Below are 18,086 nucleotides of genomic sequence, written 5' to 3'. Positions count from 1 at the left end.
AGACGAGCGCGATGGAAAATGCACATTCTGTTTATGTTCAGGTAACAACATAATCTCTGTGTGTTCATACAGACCTTCAGATGTCGAGTCAACCCTATGCAACATGTTTAATGTCCGTTATTCACGATCTAATAAAGACGGGGTCCGTACCAGCAGCAGGAAGCGGTGCTTGAGGTGCTTGTTGGGCTGGATGCAGCCGTACTGCGGCCCCTCGTTGTACAGCGTCCCCGTGGGGTCGAAGAAGGGAACGTACCCGTCCCGGCCGGTGCACAGGTACACCTTCTCCAGCTGCAGCTTGTAGGCCGCGTTCAGGTTCTGCTCGGGGCTCCACAGCACCCTGCCGTACAGAGTCTGACCTGCAGGGGGCGGCAGAGGAACGCGTTAGATTAGATTGGACTTTATTCATCCTCAGGGGGAAATTTCTACAAATATTACACATTTTACAAATATTACACATTAAAAAAAAATTACAAATATTACAGATCTACAACTTTTACAAATTTACATTTAAGAATTTAAATAATAAAGAAAATGTTAAAAAAAATATATAATATATTATTTGAGCACAGAAATGGAAACGCAAGAGGATTAAATATGCATGAGTCGGTGTAACGTCCATAATATTAGAATCTCCTTTTGGAGTAAACAAACAGAAATAAGGTTTCTTTGGTCTCCTGAACGTTCTCTCTCTCTCCACGTACCCATGGAGAACGCTCCCTTGTAGTCCATCTCCGCCATGGAGACGTCGGCGGTGGCGGGGTCCATCGTGAACACCTTCTCGTTGTTGCACAGCTGGAACTCCGTGTTGAGGGAGTAAACCACGGGAACGGGCCGGTTGGTCTGCTGGAAGGCGATCGGCACCAGGAACCTTGTGAGACACCAAAACGAGACGAGTTTAAGTGCTTCCATGTTCCCCCCCCACAATGCACCACGGAGGGGGGGGGCTTTGTAAACTACGTCATCCTGCAGAGGGGGGGGGGGGGGGGGGGGGGGGCGTACTTCTCTGGAGCGTGAGCCGTGCAGGACAGCGCTTTGTCCCCGGGGTCGATCCAGGGCTGAGTGGGCTGGACGGTGCAGGGCACCAGGAAGACGGTGTACTCTCCAGAATAGTCCTTCCTGTTTGGGACACAGTTATGTTTGGATTATTGTTTTATGGTTTATATATCATTTACATTTTTTTTATAATATTTTATTGTTGTAAAGCACTTTGTGAATCCTGTTCTTTTAAAAGGCTAAATAAACTTTTAAATTATTTTTAGTGATTCAATTTGATTGATTTTCAAGATATGCTTTGGAAATCAATGGCAAACTACACAATCAAAAAACAGAGCAGAAATTGAATGAAAAAAAAGATATATATATTTTTTTTAATAATTTGTCGTTTGCCATTGATTACCAATGCATATCTTGAAAATCAACAACAAATAATAATAATTAGGTTTATTTAGTTATTGTTCTACTATGTCTGTATGTGTATATATATATATATATGTATATGTAAATATATATATGTATATGTGTGTGTGTATATATATATATATATATATATATACACACACATATATACACATACATACATATATATATTGATATATATAAATAAATATATTTATAAATACATATATATATATATATATCAATATATTTATATAATATATATATATTTATATCAATATATTGATATAAATATATATATTTATAATATATATATATATTTATATATATTATATAATATATATTGATATATATATATATATATATTTATATCAATATATATATATATATATATATTTATATCAATATATATATATATATTTCTTTATATATATATATTGATACAAATACGCAAGAACAGGAACAATATTATTGAGGATTTCCACAGAACCGTTCTCCGCAGCAAACACGACATTAACCTCCAGCCAACATCTTCTCATGCACATTTATTTTAGTCTCTTGTAGTTTTTTATTCTTCTAAAACCTGAAGCCACTTTGCAGCCGGACTGTGAAACGTTGACCTCTGACCTGCTGTAGGAGCTGGTGGCCCTCCACAGCTGGTACGGGGAGTCGAAGGTCTGAGCGCTCCACAGCAGCTGGATGTCGAACTCCACGCCGCCCAGGTGGTCGGGGGCCATCAGGTGGGACTTGTGGCCCGGCAGGGTGTGGTGTTCAGGGACAAACTGACCTGCAGGAGAACTGTGTGTTTAATGCTGGCTGAGGAAATCCTTCGCCTGGAAAAGTGCACTGCAAAAAAATGACTCGTCAAAATATCTCCTAACATTTAATACAAGAGATAAAAGGACTTCTTACCAGGGCAGAAGCACCTTTCATGAATAGTTTTCCCTCTCACATTGTTGAAGTGTATATTTGTTGTTTTAATAAAGCGAAACAAACAAACCTCTGAACTTGGCGTGGGTTTTGAACTCGATCACCAGTCGCCCGTCTTCTCGGATGTAGATCCTGATGATCTGCAGTCTGGCCGAGAGGACGCTGTCCGTCTGGATGCCTGCGGAGGTCAGAGGTCAGAGGTCAGCTCACCGATCAACAACGAAACGAGAGGAGGCCGATCATTTTAACACAGCGTGTCAGATGTTTGCAAACCAAACGCAGGTTTACGTTAAGACATCGTTCTTCATATTTCAAACTATATATTATGAAGCTTTATGCAGAGGGGTTAGTTCACACAGCATCCAGAGACTCATTTATACACATTTATTAATATAAACTATATATTATGAAGCTTTATGCAGAGGGGTTTGTTCACACAGCATCCAGAGACTCATTTATACACATTTATTAATAAAACTATATATTATGAAGCTTTATGCAGAGGGGTTAGTTCACACAGCATCCAGAGACTCATTTATACACATTTATTAATATAAACTATATATTATGAAGCTTTATGCAGAGGGGTTAGTTCACACAGCATCCAGAGACTCATTTATACACATTTATTAATATAAACTATATATTATGAAGCTTTATGCAGAGGGGTTAGTTCACACAGCATCCAGAGACTCATTTATACACATTTATTAATATGAACTATATATTATGAAGCTTTATGCAGAGGGGTTAGTTCACACAGCATCCAGAGACTCATTTATACACATTTATTAATATAAACTATATATTATGAAGCTTTATGCAGAGGGGTTAGTTCACACAGCATCCAGAGACTCATTTATACACATTTATTAATAAAACTATATATTATGAAGCTTTATGCAGAGGGGTTAGTTCACACAGCATCCAGAGACTCATTTATACACATTTATTAATATAAACTATATATTATGAAGCTTTATGCAGAGGGGTTAGTTCACACAGCATCCAGAGACTCATTTATACACATTTATTAATATAAACTATATATTATGAAGCTTTATGCAGAGGGGTTAGTTCACACAGCATCCAGAGACTCATTTATACACATTTATTAATAAACTCTAATATGTCAACAACACAAAACAATAATTTTGAACTTGACGTTATCCAATATTCAGATTTTGGTTATGGAAATGTATACAAATGTGCACACATTTGATAAGATAATGCCTCATTTACATATTATTTAAACTAAAAACAATGGTCTTAATGTCAGTAATCACCTGCTTCATGGTTGATACCTGTGAGTTTATTTATTTACCTTTTCACTCTATTCTCCCCTATTTATTAAATGCTGACTTTGGTTTTAAAGGGTCAATATCAAATAAAAGTATATAAAACCTGTTTTTTAACTAGCCAACCACAATACACATTAATAAATAAAGATGTTGATCCATGTTTAGTTGAAATGTCCTAGTTCATATTTAAGTTCATATCTAAGTGAAGTAAGAGATGAGCGGTGCTGACCCGTCCTCCACAGCACGGTGTCGTAGAAGAAGGAGAACTCCATCTCGGTGTGATGCTCCAGAGAGGCCCAGCCTCGCGGCGCCGTCACGTAGATGTAGGACACGTAGAGAGGAACCTGCACCGTCAGGAAGGACTGGGCCGAGTCCCGGACCTGGAGGACCAACAGCAGGATTTAGTGTTGCCGGACCCCTAAAAAGGCTCGTAGGAGGGTTTGAGACGCTCCTGTGATGGAGTACCTTCTAAAGCTGGCGTTATACAGAATATGTGGTTCAAGTGAACCATCCTGTGTCCTATCTAGATCATCCGGGACATAAGGACAAAAAGACCCCAAAAAGACCCCAAAGTTCTGGGAATAATGTTAGTTAGTTTCATGACAACCGACCACACTTCTGATGGTGATGTGGTCAAAAGGCCCAGAGGCAGTGAGTTTAGTTGGTTATCCACATTTTCATCTAAAAGACAAATATCATGGTAGCTTGAAATATGAGAGGTTTTTTTTTTTCCGGCCGTCGCCATCTTGTTTTTTGCCCGTCGATGTTTCGTTCTTGACCATCGCCATCTCGTTTTTTTTGTGTCGATATCTTGTTTTTTTGGACATCGCCATCTTGGTTTCAGTCGTCGCCATCTTGTTATTGGCCGTCAATATCTTGTTATTGGCCGTCAACATCTTGTTATTGGCCGTCCCCATCTTGGTTTTTGGCGTTTCCATCTTGGTCTTGGCCGTCCCCATCTTGGTTTTTGGCGTTTCCATCTTGGTCTTGGCCGTCCCCATCTTGGTCTTGGCCGTCCCCATCTTGGTTTTTGGCGTTTCCATCTTGGTTTTGTCGGTCCCCATCTTGGTTTTTGGCGTTTCCATCTTGGTTTTGTCCATCCCCATCTTGGTTTTTGGCGTCCCCATCTTGGTTTTGGCCGTCCCCATCTTGGTTTTTGGCGTTTCCATCTTGGTTTTGTCCATCCCCATCTTGGTTTTTGGCGTTTCCATCTTGGTTTTGGCCGTCCCCATCTTGGATTTTGGCGTTTCCATCTTGGTCTTGGCCGTCCCCATCTTGGTTTTTGGCGTTTCCATCTTGGTCTTGGCCGTCCCCATCTTGGTTTTTGGCGTCCCCATCTTGGTTTTTGGCGTTTCCATCTTGGTCTTGGCCGTCCCCATCTTGGTTTTTGGCGTTTCCATCTTGGTTTTGTCCATCCCCATCTTGGTTTTTGGCGTTTCCATCTTGGTTTTTGGCGTTTCCATCTTGGTTTTTGGCGTCTCCATCTTGGTTTTTGGCGTCTCCATCTTGGATTTTGGCGTCTCCATCTTGGTTTTGTCCATCCCCATCTTGGTTTTTGGCGTTTCCATCTTGGTTTTGGCCGTCCCCATCTTGGATTTTGGCGTTTCCATCTTGGTCTTGGCCGTCCCCATCTTGGTTTTTGGCGTTTCCATCTTGGTCTTGGCCGTCCCCATCTTGGTTTTTGGCGTTTCCATCTTGGTTTTTGGCGTCTCCATCTTGGTTTTGTCCGTCCCCATCTTGGTTTTTGGCGTTTCCATCTTGGTTTTGTCGGTCCCCATCTTGGTTTTGTCGGTCCCCATCTTGGTTTTTGGCGTTTCCATCTTGGTTTTGGACGTCCCCATGTTGGTTTTTGGTGTTGCCATCTTGGTTTTGACCGCAAGTTTAAGGCATTTTTGGGATGTTGCAGCCTGGTAGAATCAGGTTGGGGTTCTTGAATAATTCTTAGTGATCTTTTTGACCAATGGAGAAAGAACCCGCCCCACCTGGACGGTTCTGACGTACCTGGAAGTCGGCGGTGACGGAGCCCCCGCAGACGTCGATGAGCTCCGTCATGTCGTAGTAGGCGTCGAAGGTCCAGATGCAGCTCTTGAGGTTGAGGTGCTTGTAGAGCTGGATGCTCTTGTCCTCCCGGACGTTGGGGTTGAACTGGTAGGGCCGGTCGTATCCCGGACCCAGAGAGATGCTGTCGTAGGACACGTCGTCCAGGAACCCCGTCTCTGTGAGAAGAAGGCGAGTATTGGCTGAAACAGATCATGAAACCCTTTGTCCCAAAAGAATAATCATTTTATTCTTAAACAAATATCTGGCATATTATGTGTGGTTGAATAACCAGATGATTATTCTGACAAAAACACAGTGAGGTGTCAATATATGGATACAAATAACATATTAAAATGAGGAAACACATTCTTTACATTTGATTTGTTCATTATTTCTAATTTATTTTGACACCCTGGTCGATTTTTTTTTCTCTCGCAACAGCAGCATTTGTACATACAGGTTACGCAATAACATATCTAAAAATGCACGACATAGAATAGAATAGAATAATAAGAAAACTGACCGGAGAGACCCTGCAGGTCCTTCAGGGTGACCAGGTTGGAGCAGATGTGCTGCTGCCTGTAGATGGACTCTGACAGCAGGAAGTGCAGGTTGTGCAGCGGCATGGTGGACACCAGGGGGAGCATGCCGTCCTGGTGGGGGATCTGCACCGAGATGTGGATGCTAAACAAACACGCAGACACACACACACAGACACACACACACACACACACACACACAGAGAGGTATTAACCAACGAAACGCCAGGTTTAGGTGTGGAGCCGTTGGTCCGATGTCAGAGGGGGCTCCTCACCGGTTGGGGTGCTCCTTGTGCTTGACGTCCAGGTACTTCAGCGTGGCGATGAAGGACTGGGCCTGGAAGCCCCTGGCGGTTCCGGTGGTGACGGGCGTGTGGCAGATGGAGCCCTCCGTGCCGACGGTGGCGATGTTGCTCCTCAGCGGCGTCCCGAGGTGACCCGACTTATCTCGGGCCTGAGCCACGCAGCGGACGTGGAAGCGGCGGCTGAAATAAATGCTGTCCAGCACCTGAGACGGACGGGAGGAGGAGACGTGAGAGGCTGGTAAGAGAGAGAGAGAGAGAGACGGAGTAATTCACCCCCCCCCCCCCCCCCCCCCTTTCGCAACTCACCATATGGTTGACGCCGGTGTACGGGGTGGTGTCCGTGACCGTCTCGAAGGGGGACCGGGCGCCGCTGGTGTCGGTGGGCGCCGCCACCTCCCAGGAGAAGTGGACCTGGGTCTGGTTGATGCCGGCCTCCTCGCAGCGCTCCTTCATCACGGGGTACTTGGGGTAGTGAGGGTCGCAGGGGGTGACGCACACCAGGGGGTAGCCCGGCGAGGGCGTCTTCTTGCTGCCCTCCTTGGTCACCTCCTGCACGTGGTCGTAGTCGGCGAGGGAGACCACCTGAGGTGGAACGGACTCTTTTACTCTGGGGATTCAACATCTGCAGATGATGTTCCCGCTCGGGTATTTAAAAGGCATTTTAGACAATGGGCTCCAGACTTTTGTGTCTTTTTGTGGTAATTTTGTGTCTCATTGTGGTTATTTTATGTCTCATTGTAGTCATTCTGAGTCTCTTTGATACTTTTATGTCTCATTGTAGTCATTCTGAGTCTCTTTGTGGTAATTTTGTGTCTCATTGTGGTTATTTTATGTCTCATTGTAGTCATTCTGAGTCTCTTTGATACTTTTATGTCTCATTGTAGTCATTCTGAGTCTCTTTGTGGTCATTTTGTGTCTCATTGTGGTTATTTTATGTCTCATTGTAGTCATTCTGAGTCTCTTTGATACTTTTATGTCTCATTGTAGTCATTCTGAGTCTCTTTGTGGTCATTTTGTGTCTCATTGTGGTTATTTTATGTCTCATTGTAGTCATTCTGAGTCTCTTTGATACTTTTATGTCTCATTGTAGTCATTCTGAGTCTCTTTGTGGTCATTTTGTGTCTCATTGTGGTTATTTTATGTCTCATTGTAGTCATTCTGAGTCTCTTTGATACTTTTATGTCTCATTGTAGTCATTCTGAGTCTCTTTGTGGTCATTTTGTGTCTCATTGTGGTTATTTTATGTCTCATTGTAGTCATTCTGAGTCTCTTTGATACTTTTATGTCTCATTGTAGTCATTCTGAGTCTCTTTGTGGTCATTTTGTGTCTCATTGTGGTTATTTTATGTCTCATTGTAGTCATTCTGAGTCTCTTTGATACTTTTATGTCTCATTGTAGTCATTCTGAGTCTCTTTGTAGTCATTTTGTGTCTCTTTGAGGTCATTTTGAGTCTCTTTGTGGTAATTTTGAGTCTCTTTGTGGTAATTTTATGTCTCACTATAGTAATTTTTAACCTCTTTGTTGTTCTTTTTAACCTCTTTGTGGTCATGTTGCGTCTCTTTGAATCTCATTTTGAATCTTTTTTTAATGACATCTTGAAAGTGAAGAACGGAGGAAAGTGGAGATGATTCTGTTTCTAGTGTCAGGCTCTCTTAAGTTTTTCTAAAGGCACGTTCTAAGCTTGTTTCTTTCACAGTTTTAATGGTCTTATTTTTAAAATAATGTTCATAATCTTTTTCTATGAAAAGCTGATACGCTAAATAGACAGAAGAGTCCTGTGTTCAAAGCGGTGCCTTTGCTTACGATCGGCGTGGCGGGGAGGATGAGGCTGCCCGAAGCCTCCTGGTCCAGAATGGTCACCGTCGCCACGGTGATCTCCCCGAGGACCGCCTCCACGGGGTCGTCGGGGCCGAGGACCAACGATAAGGACTCGTGCCACTCCCTGTCCTCATTGGACAGGATCTCCACCTTGAACAGGATGTGGTCCATCCCTGCAGAGCCAGAATAACCTGAGATCTGATACAAAAACTAAATAAAAATGTATTTTGAAAGCAAAGCTGTCCGCACTGACCAGGGGGGAACTTGAGCACTCGGCTCTTGGGATTGTAGTCGACTCCGGACTGGGCCGAGCCGTCGCGGGTGCTGCAGCGGATCTTGGAGGTGCGGTCCAGATCCCCACCACGGATCACCTTGATGTTGAGCACCTCGACGCCATCGGGACCGGGAGGCTCCCTCACCTGGTAGGACGCCTGCTCGAACTCAATGGTGGGAGCTGGAGGACGAGGAGAGGCGGAAAAGAAAGGTCACAGTGCTGCCCTCTGGTGGTTCTACTGCAGCTTGCAGTAATGCATTCGATTGGGACTTTCTCATATGCATGGCACCTTGAACTTTGACCCTCTTGTTCATACATCCACTGTGCAAAGCATTGTGGGTCAGAATAGCCAGAGAAGCATGGATGAAGTGGGATATCCCGGTATTTTTGGCATACCACATTTGACATACTTTATATGGGTATTGTAACACACAGAGAGTTGCCAGTTTATTAGGTACCACCTAGGTAAAAGCAATCTGCAATAGATCCTTCCTTACTTGTTTTGAAGAGGAGTTTTAATATCAATAAGGGTGATGGACTGATTTAGTCAGTATACAAGATACATAGGAAACTCTAAAAAAGTATTATCATCAAGTTGTGAATATATCTGCTGTCTGTGACGTCCGAGGCGCCTGCTTACCATCTTCGTCGTTGGTGATGGTGACGGTGACGACGTCGCTGGCGCCCACCATGGCGCCGCTCCAGTGGTCGCCCATCGGCGTCCCAAGATGCACCTGGAACTCCTCTTCGGGCTCGAAAACGGAGTCGTCGATGACGTGAACGGTGCAGTTTTTCACCTGGAGAACGAACAGGCGAAAGGTTGTTGTTGTTGTTGTTTAAAAACAACACAAACGGGTTTCAGAAGGAAGTCGTGGGACCGAACGCCCACCTTCTCCCCTTTGAGGAAAGTGACACGCGACTCGTCGGCGTTCCTCCGCTCCTCGAAGTCGTCCATCACCATGGCCGACATGGTGCGGGTGAAGCAGCGCGCCGACGACCTGAAGGACAAGTCGCCCGTCCGGAAGACGGGGATGTGCAGGGCGCCGCCTTTCTCCTTCACGGTGTAGGCGCTCTTCTCGAACTGCATGCTGGGAACTGAGAGAAGGAAGGAGACGGCTGTGACGAGAGGAGCCTCGAAACGACAGAAGGTGATCCGAGAGAAGAGGAGCTTCAAGTAAACGTACTGTCCTGGAAGGTGTCGGTGATGACCACGTCGGCTTCGTAGGGCTCCTGGAGGACGGCGCCCTGAGGGGAACTGAGGAACACCACGAACGACTCGGAGCCTTCGATGGACGGGTTCTGGACGTCGTCCATGATGGTCAGACTGCAGGTCTGTGGAGAAGAAGGTGTTATAACAGGTGTAATAAAACCAATGTGCGCGTGCTTTATCTGCCGATTGGGCCCAAAAATACATTAAATACAGAGAAAGAAAGAAAAGAAATCTGAAGTTTTTCTCAAATTAGATGGAAAAAAACCTGAAAGAAATCTTTTTATTTTTTTGGGGGTCGAGGAACCGCAGTGCTTTAACTTTGCAAAGTTGGATCCACCTCGCGGGTGATGACCTCATCAAATCACACGTTGCAAATGGATTTAGAAACAAGGAAATACTTGTGATTTTAGCCCAGAATCACAACTTCATCATAATCATCCACTTTTTTCTTGTAAATTTGTGAGTTGAGCTCCGTAATTATTATTATTATTATTCTGATTATTATTTACCTGCAGTGGCTCCATATGTGCATATGATAAGATAAGTCATTCTCACACTTCGATGGACTCGGATTGCTGTGGACATTTATCCACGTAAAGATGTGTGTGTGATCTTGGATGAGCGAGGAGGCTTCTAGAGCCTCTGTCCTCACCTCTTGGGTTCTTCCGGCTTTGAACTCCACCTTCTTGGAGCTGGGGATGTAGTCGACCCCGGGGCTGGCGGAGGGGGGGTCAGAAGGTCGGGTGGCGCACCACACGGAGGTCACGGACGACAGGTCGCTGCCCTGACGCAGCACCGGTATTTCTATTGTGCCTGTTAAGAATGAAGAATGAATGAAAAGCAGCTTGTTGACCTTCAGGGTTCAGGGGGAGCCTTCAAGGTCGGCTCTGGTCCGCTATCTTTAAGGGCTTTGAGTCACACACTAATAAAAGCAGATTTTGCTGTAACTGCTTATGCTGACGATTCAATGCCTTTTATCCAAGATTAAATACTTAAATAGTAGGAGAGGCAGAGAGAAGAGGCTTCGGTGTATTTATTCTATCAACATGAATCATTTTGCTACAAATGCAGCTACAATTGATTTTAAAAAGAATAACATAAAATGGTTGTGGCATATTGTAACTGTCAACACAGCAGTATAATGTTATAAATAAATATATATGTCTCTTCACATTCATATTTGTTTCCTGATTCAAAACATTTCCTCCATTAAATTAAATAATTGGCAACCGCGAGGAGAGGAGCGTCTCATACCGGCGTCTTCGCTGAAGGTGAAGGTGGCGTTCCCGAGCGTGACGGTCGACGCATCGTTGGGCCCGTCGATCACGACCTTGGCCGAGGCCACGCCCCCCACGCGGGCGTTGTCCGAGGCCTCCGACAGCACCAGCTCGAACTCCTCGGACAGCTCGTACTCGCTGTCGTCGATGAGCTTGACGTCGCAGGTGGTCATGCTGACGCCGGGGCCCAGGACCACGCGGTTGTCACCGGTCGCGCCGCGGCTCTTGTAGTCGGAGCCGGACTCCAGAGCGTGGAGGCTGCTGCCCTGAGCCGACTTGGCCACGGTGGAGCAGAGAGCCGAGACGGTGCTGGAGGTGTCGCCTGGGGGGGAAAGAGGGCGGGGTCACGTGTTGGTCATGTGTTGGTCATTTGTTGGTCATTTGTTGGTCATTTGTTTGTCACGTGTTTGTCACGTGTTGGTCACGTGTTGGTCACGTGTTGGTCACGAGTTGGTCACGTGTTGGTCATGTGTTGGTCATGATAGGTCACGTGTTGGTCACGTGTTGGTCATGAGTTGGTCACGTGTTGGTCACGTGTTGGTCACGTGTTGGTCACGTGTTGGTCACGTGTTGGTCACGTGTTGGTCACGAGTTGGTCACGAGTAGGTCACGTGTTGGTCACGTGTTGGTCATGAGTTGGTCACGAGTTGGTCACGTGTTGGTCACGTGTTGGTCACGTGTTGGTCACGAGTTGGTCACGTGTTGGTCACGTGTTGGTCACGAGTTGGTCACGAGTTGGTCACGAGTTGGTCACTTGTTGGTCACGTGTTGGTCATGTGTTGGTCATGTGTTGGTCATGATAGGTCACGTGTTGGTCACGTGTTGGTCATTTGTTGGTCACGTGTTGTTCACGAGTTGGTCATTTGTTGGTCATGTGTTGATCACGTGTTGGTCACGTGTTGATCACGTGTTGGTCACATGTTGGTCATGTGTTGGTCACGTGTTGGTCACGAGTTGGTCATGTGTTGGTCACGTGTTGGTCATTTGTTGGTCACGTGTTGTTCACGAGTTGGTCACGTGTTGGTCACGTGTTGGTCACGAGTTGGTCACGTGTTGGTCACGTGTTGGTCACTTGTTGGTCACGAGTTGGTCACGTGTTGGTCACGTGTTGGTCACGAGTAGGTCACGTGTTGGTCACGAGTTGGTCACGTGTTGGTCACGTGTTGGTCACGTGTTGGTCACGAGTTGGTCACGTGTTGGTCATGTGCTGGTCATGTGTTGGTCACGTGTTGGTCATGAGTTTGTCATTTGTTGGTCACGTGTTGGTCACGTGTTGGTCACGTGTTGGTCACGTGTTGGTCATGAGTTGGTCACGTGTTGGTCACGTGTTGGTCATGAGTTGGTCACGTGTTGGTCACGAGTAGGTCACGTGTTGGTCACGAGTTGGTCACGTGTTGGTCACGTGTTGGTCACGTGTTGGTCATGAGTTGGTCACGTGTTGGTCACGTGTTGGTCATGTGTTGGTCACGTGTTGGTCATGTGCTGGTCACGTGTTGGTCACGTGTTGGTCACGTGTTGGTCATGTGTTGGTCACGTGTTGGTCATGAGTTTGTCATTTGTTGGTCACGTGTTGGTCACGTGTTGGTCATGAGTTGGTCACGTGTTGGTCATGTGTTGGTCATGAGTTGGTCACGTTTTGGTCACGTTTTGGTCACGTGTTGGTCATGAGTTGGTCACGTGTTGGTCATGAGTTGGTCACGTTTTGGTCACGTGTTGGTCATGAGTTGGTCACGTGTTGGTCACGTGTTGGTCATGAGTTGGTCACGTGTTGGTTACGTGTTGGTCATGAGTTGGTCACGTGTTGGTCACGTGTTGGTCACTTGTTGGTCATGTGCTGGTCATGTGTTGGTCACGTGTTGGTCATGAGTTTGTCATTTGTTGGTCACGTGTTGGTCACGTGTTGGTCATGAGTTGGTCACGTGTTGGTCACGTGTTGGTCACGTGTTGGTCACGTGTTGGTCATGTGCTGGTCATGTGTTGGTCACGTGTTGGTCATGAGTTTGTCATGTGTTGGTCACGTGTTGGTCATGAGTTTGTCATTTGTTGGTCACGTGTTGGTCACGTGTTGGTCATGTGTTGGTCATGTATAGAGAATACGTGTGAAAATAAGTCCTTAAATAAACAGTTATAAGTAATGAAAGAACGGGAAACCTTTTCTCTCGATGGCCGCGTGCACGATGCCGGCGCTCTCGTTGACGTGGTACGTCTTCTTGTCGAACTGCAGCGTGGGCTCGTCCTCGGTGTCGTTGATGTGGACGAGGGCGCGCGTGTTCGCGCCCAGCAGCGCGTACGCCGGCATGCTCAGCTCCACCTGGAAGCTCTCGGCGCCCTCGAACACCTGGTCGTCGTTGATGACCACCGTGCACACCTTGGTGTCCTCGCGCTCGTCGAACTGCACCTGTGGGGGGGGGTCAACGGTATGTTCAGGGGCTGTCAGCCAACAAACATGTGCTTCTCTGCTCGTGATGCACGAAGACGAGAAATTTGAAAAACATTCCTTTACAAAGATCATTAGATGTCAAGGTGACAAATAATTTAAAAAAAAAGTATAATCGAGAGGAACATTTTAAAGACTTTTTGTTTTATTCTTAAAAAGTTTATTCAATGAAAACTTCCAAAAGGAAAAACTTAAAAGTCTTAAATTAAATTGTAAAAAACCCTCATTGATCCTTATTTTTGCTCTCACTTGTTGAATTTAATACCACGGGTTACAGTTTGAAATTGCCTGAAAGAAAAACCCCGACGGCATGCCGGTCCTCCGCTACCTGCCCGGCGTATTCCACGTAGTCCTGCTGGCCCGGCTGGGACCCCACGCTGCTGGTGGAGGTGGCGTCGCCCTGCTCCGTGCGGCAGAGCACGATGGCGTACTGGTTGAGGTTGCCCGTCCGCTTCACCGTCACCGCCACCGTGCCGGCCTTCTCGCTCACGTTGTAGCTGCGGGAAGCGCCACAGGGGGGGGGGGGTATTTATTTGTGTATTTATTTGCGGGCGGAGAATACGTACGACACGATACTCGTTTATTTTTGCTGACCTTTTGTGCTCGAAGCTGATGAGAGACCACTGGATGTGGAAGACGTTGTCGCTGACCACGTTGGGTTTGCTGTCTTTGACCAGGAACTTGAAGTTGTCCACGGTGTCCTGGACGTCGTCCTGCTGCAGCACGTAGCGGATCAGACCCATGTTGATATCCGCTGGAAGCACCGGGAGGTTAGTGACCACCAAACATGTTTTATTGCACCGATTCGGCTGTTTTTGTTCATGTCATCTTGTACTCTCTCTTTTTACGGTTTCACTGTTGTTCATCCCGCTTAGCTCCTCCCACTTTATTATTTTCTCCACTCAATAAATGTTTTGTCTATAAAACATGTTTAATTCACGACTCGTGTTAAATCGTGCTAAAAAATATATATTTTTAATATTTTCTTTTGATCAACTTACTGATGAAGTGACTAATCGATACAACATAGTTCATTAAAACACATGATGGTTCATTATTTGATAAATCCGTCTGCACTTCCTGTCATCAAATGAAAGTTTTTTTTCTTTTACAGTTGCCAGATTAATTAATAAGTGATGATAATCCTTAATTGCGCCCCTAAATCAGACATAATTTTTACGCCCTGATCTTTACCCAGCATGCCACTCTGACCCGACTGTCCCTGCAGGGATCGAATCTTCATAATTAAGATCACTGGGAAGTAATGACTTCATATAATTTGCAGCCGTTGGCCATTTTTTTTTCTCCCCACGACTTCAGAGAAATAAAAAACATCCAGACGGAGAAAAGCATTAATTTCGTAATCGAGCGCTGAAAGCCAAAAGAAGGACGAGAGTCAAAGTGACCTTCAGGAAGTTCAGAATTAACAATACAAACATGTGCAGCGATGGACAGAAAATAGCAATATTATGGTAAATAAAAAACCTCTTTGCTCTAATATCAAAGAACAAAAACATTTCCCAAAAACCAGAGTAAAAGTTGACATTTTGTCAATGATATTCATAAGTTCTTCTCTCTCAGGGTAATGCTGGATGTTTGTTATCATGAAGGGAATGTTCACAAGCTCCTGAACGCAGCACATCAAAGTTCTTCAGCCTCCAGGATCAACATCTCACTGAAAGCAGGCTGACATTGATCTCTGGCTGCAGCCGAGAGGCGGAGATAAGCTCACGATGCGAAAACAAACCCGGCCGAGGAGCTTTGAACCAAACTTTCAGGGGGGGGAGCTTAAAAGTCCGAGTGATAACATAAATTATGCAACAGGGAAAAGGGTCACAAAATGATTATAACCGTTTACACTTTTTTTAAATCCTTCAAATTAAATAATTTCTCTCTACTGACCACCAGGGGGCGACTCCTCTGGTTGTATAGAAGTCTATGCTTCATGTGTTAAAGCTGCATTATCTCTCCTGACCACCAGGGGGCGACTCCTCTGGTTGTATAGAAGTCTATGCTTCATGTGTTAAAGCTGCATTCTCTCTACTGACCACCAGGGGTGACTCCTCTGGTTGTATAGAAGTCTATGCTTCATGTGTTAAAGCTGCATTCTCTCTCCTGACCACCAGGGGGCGACTCCTCTGGTTGTATAGAAGTCTATGCTTCATGTGTTGAAGCTGCATTCTCTCTACTGACCACCAGGGGGCGAATCCTCTGGTTGTATAGAAGTCTATGCTTCATGTGTTAAAGCTGCATTATCTCTCCTGACCACCAGGGGGCGACTCCTCTGGTTGTATAGCAGTCTATGCTTCATTTGTTAAAGCTGCATTCTCTTTCCTGACCACCAGGGGGTGAACATTAACAAATGAAGCGCTGGTGCCGGGCGGCTCGTGTACCTTGTGTGAAGGAGCTGACGGCGTCGCCGGGCTTCATCTTGCTCTCCAGGAAGCCGAGCTTGGGCTCGGCGGTGACCTGGTAAACCAGCTGCCCGTCGTCGGTGTCTGGATCCATCGTCAGCAGCTCCTTCTTGGTGATCAGGTTGGTGGCCTGATGGACGTCAGAGTAAACACCATTCATCAAGCAAGGCCTTCATCAAGTGATGGTGAGGTAAACTACTACTGTTTCGTCCTGCTGATTGCATGTAATATTATTATTCTATTCCATTTGTTGTATATATTGTGCAGTTTTCTTTTTATTCTATTCTATTCTTTGTGTATATATTGTGCATTTTCTTTATATTGTATTGCCTAACCTGTATGTATAAATGCCGGTGTAGCAAAGCAGATTTCTCCTTCCTGGATTAAAGTATCCATCTAAATATTGTTTATAGAGTTATGTTGAGTCATTAATATCTCACTGGAAACATCAAATGAAATAAATAACATTTCTGAGTTAATAGAGAAGGAAGGAAACAGACATCTGTCAGTATCATTCCTCTGGTCCTTTATTGTCTGTCCTCCTGTCTGTCCTCTTGTCTGTCCTCCTGTCTGTCCTCCTGTATGCCCTCTTGTCTGTCCTCCTCTCTGTCCTCCCGTCTGTCCTCTCGTCAGTCCTCCTGTCTGTCCTCCCGTCTGTCCTCCCGTCAGTCCTCCTGTCTGTCCTCTCGTCTGTCCTCTCGTCAGTCCTCCTGTCTGTCCTCCCGTCTGTCCTCCCGTCAGTCCTCCTGTCTGTCCTCCCGTCTGTCCTCCCGTCAGTCCTCCCGTCTGTCCTCCTGTATGCCCTCTTGTCTGTCCTCCTGTCTGTCCTCCTGTCTGTCCTCCCGTCTGTCCTCCCGTCAGTCCTCCCGTCTGTCCTCTCGTCTGTCCTCCCGTCAGTCCTCCTGTCTGTCCTCCCGTCTGTCCTCCCGTCAGTCCTCCCGTCTGTCCTCTCGTCTGTCCTCCTGTATGCCCTCTTGTCTGTCCTCCTGTCTGTCCTCCTGTCTGTCCTCCCGTCTGTCCTCCCGTCAGTCCTCCCGTCTGTCCTCCCGTCTGTCCTCCCGTCAGTCCTCCCGTCTGTCCTCTCGTCTGTCCTCCTGTATGCCCTCTTGTCTGTCCTCCCGTCTGTCTTCCTGTCAGTCCTCCTGTATGCCCTCTTGTCTGTCCTCCTGTCTGTCCTCCCGTCTGTCTTCCTGTCAGTCCTCCTGTCTGTCCTCCTGTATGCCCTCTTGTCTGTCCTCCTGTCTGTCATCCCGTCAGTCCTCCTGTATGCCCTCTTGTCTGTCCTCCTGTCTGTCCTCCCGTCTGTCTTCCTGTCAGTCCTCCCGTCTGTCCTCCTGTCAGTCCTCCTGTCTGTCCTCCTGTCAGTCCTCCTGTCAGTCCTCCTGTCTGTCCTCCTGTCTGTCCTCTTGTCTATCCTCCTATGGGACTATTATAGGCCGTCACTGGAGCCAGTGACCAGCAGGGGGCGCCAGTGACCAGCAGCTATCTTTGAAGAGGTTCCACCTTGTGGTCCATGTACTCCAGCCACTGGAGGCCCAGGTTGGTGACGATGCGCGGCGTGCCGTCGTCGACCGGCAGAATGTCGATCTTGAACTTCTGCGGGGCGGCCGTCACGATCTGGGGAGCCGAGAAACAGTCGACATGTAGAAGATGTTTTGAAAGGATCGAACGGCATTTTAATTACAGACGTTCACAATCTCATTCACTCCTGCTGGCTATTCAAGGAGTTTGAGTTGTGTCGGCCCGGTTGGAAACAGATCCGTCCTGCAGGGGAGTGAAGTCTCATGAGTGGAGCTCCAGACAGTCTTCGTAACACCCGTTGTAAAAGGTGCTGTATAAACAATGTGTTTATTGGAGGGGGGGGGGGGTTCCACCGTCTGGAAATGTCCAGAAATCCACAAATGTTAAACAATTTTCTGCATGGTCACTTTTTAAAATGTCCTAACTTTAAAAAAAAAGCTTTCCTATAAAAATGTGTCCACACTCTCCAGAAATGGCTTCTGTTTACACACACACACACACACACACACACACACACAGACACAGACAGACACACACAGACACACACACAGACACAGACACACAGACACAGACAGACACACACAGACACACACACAGACACACACACACACACACACAGACACA

At 46.2% G+C, this 18,086-nt stretch overlaps 1 protein-coding gene across 1 annotated transcript in view; it reads right to left on the bottom strand.

Moving 5' to 3' along the window:
* fras1 (Fraser extracellular matrix complex subunit 1) overlaps window positions 1-18,086 on the bottom strand; it is a 204,478-nt gene that overhangs the window by 2,982 nt on the left and 183,410 nt on the right. The window contains exons 51-72 of the mRNA XM_034541300.1: window positions 17,445-17,558; window positions 15,921-16,071; window positions 14,122-14,281; window positions 13,856-14,024; window positions 13,242-13,488; window positions 11,068-11,412; window positions 10,466-10,626; window positions 9,788-9,935; window positions 9,493-9,698; window positions 9,244-9,400; window positions 8,583-8,783; window positions 8,315-8,502; window positions 6,817-7,092; window positions 6,481-6,713; window positions 6,190-6,350; window positions 5,628-5,842; window positions 3,856-4,006; window positions 2,396-2,503; window positions 2,023-2,182; window positions 1,000-1,116; window positions 702-868; window positions 151-356 (exon numbers count right to left, since the gene is read on the bottom strand). Of these exons, the coding sequence (XP_034397191.1) occupies window positions 151-356; window positions 702-868; window positions 1,000-1,116; window positions 2,023-2,182; window positions 2,396-2,503; window positions 3,856-4,006; window positions 5,628-5,842; window positions 6,190-6,350; window positions 6,481-6,713; window positions 6,817-7,092; window positions 8,315-8,502; window positions 8,583-8,783; window positions 9,244-9,400; window positions 9,493-9,698; window positions 9,788-9,935; window positions 10,466-10,626; window positions 11,068-11,412; window positions 13,242-13,488; window positions 13,856-14,024; window positions 14,122-14,281; window positions 15,921-16,071; window positions 17,445-17,558 (4,041 nt within the window). The remainder of the gene's footprint in view (window positions 1-150; window positions 357-701; window positions 869-999; window positions 1,117-2,022; window positions 2,183-2,395; window positions 2,504-3,855; window positions 4,007-5,627; window positions 5,843-6,189; window positions 6,351-6,480; window positions 6,714-6,816; window positions 7,093-8,314; window positions 8,503-8,582; window positions 8,784-9,243; window positions 9,401-9,492; window positions 9,699-9,787; window positions 9,936-10,465; window positions 10,627-11,067; window positions 11,413-13,241; window positions 13,489-13,855; window positions 14,025-14,121; window positions 14,282-15,920; window positions 16,072-17,444; window positions 17,559-18,086) is intronic.

Source organism: Cyclopterus lumpus, chromosome 9, assembly GCF_009769545.1.
Source record: "Cyclopterus lumpus isolate fCycLum1 chromosome 9, fCycLum1.pri, whole genome shotgun sequence".
NCBI classification, from domain to species: domain Eukaryota; kingdom Metazoa; phylum Chordata; class Actinopteri; order Perciformes; family Cyclopteridae; genus Cyclopterus; species Cyclopterus lumpus.
Note: the sequence above shows the minus strand (reverse complement) of the source record. Positions and strands in the feature narration are given on the sequence as shown.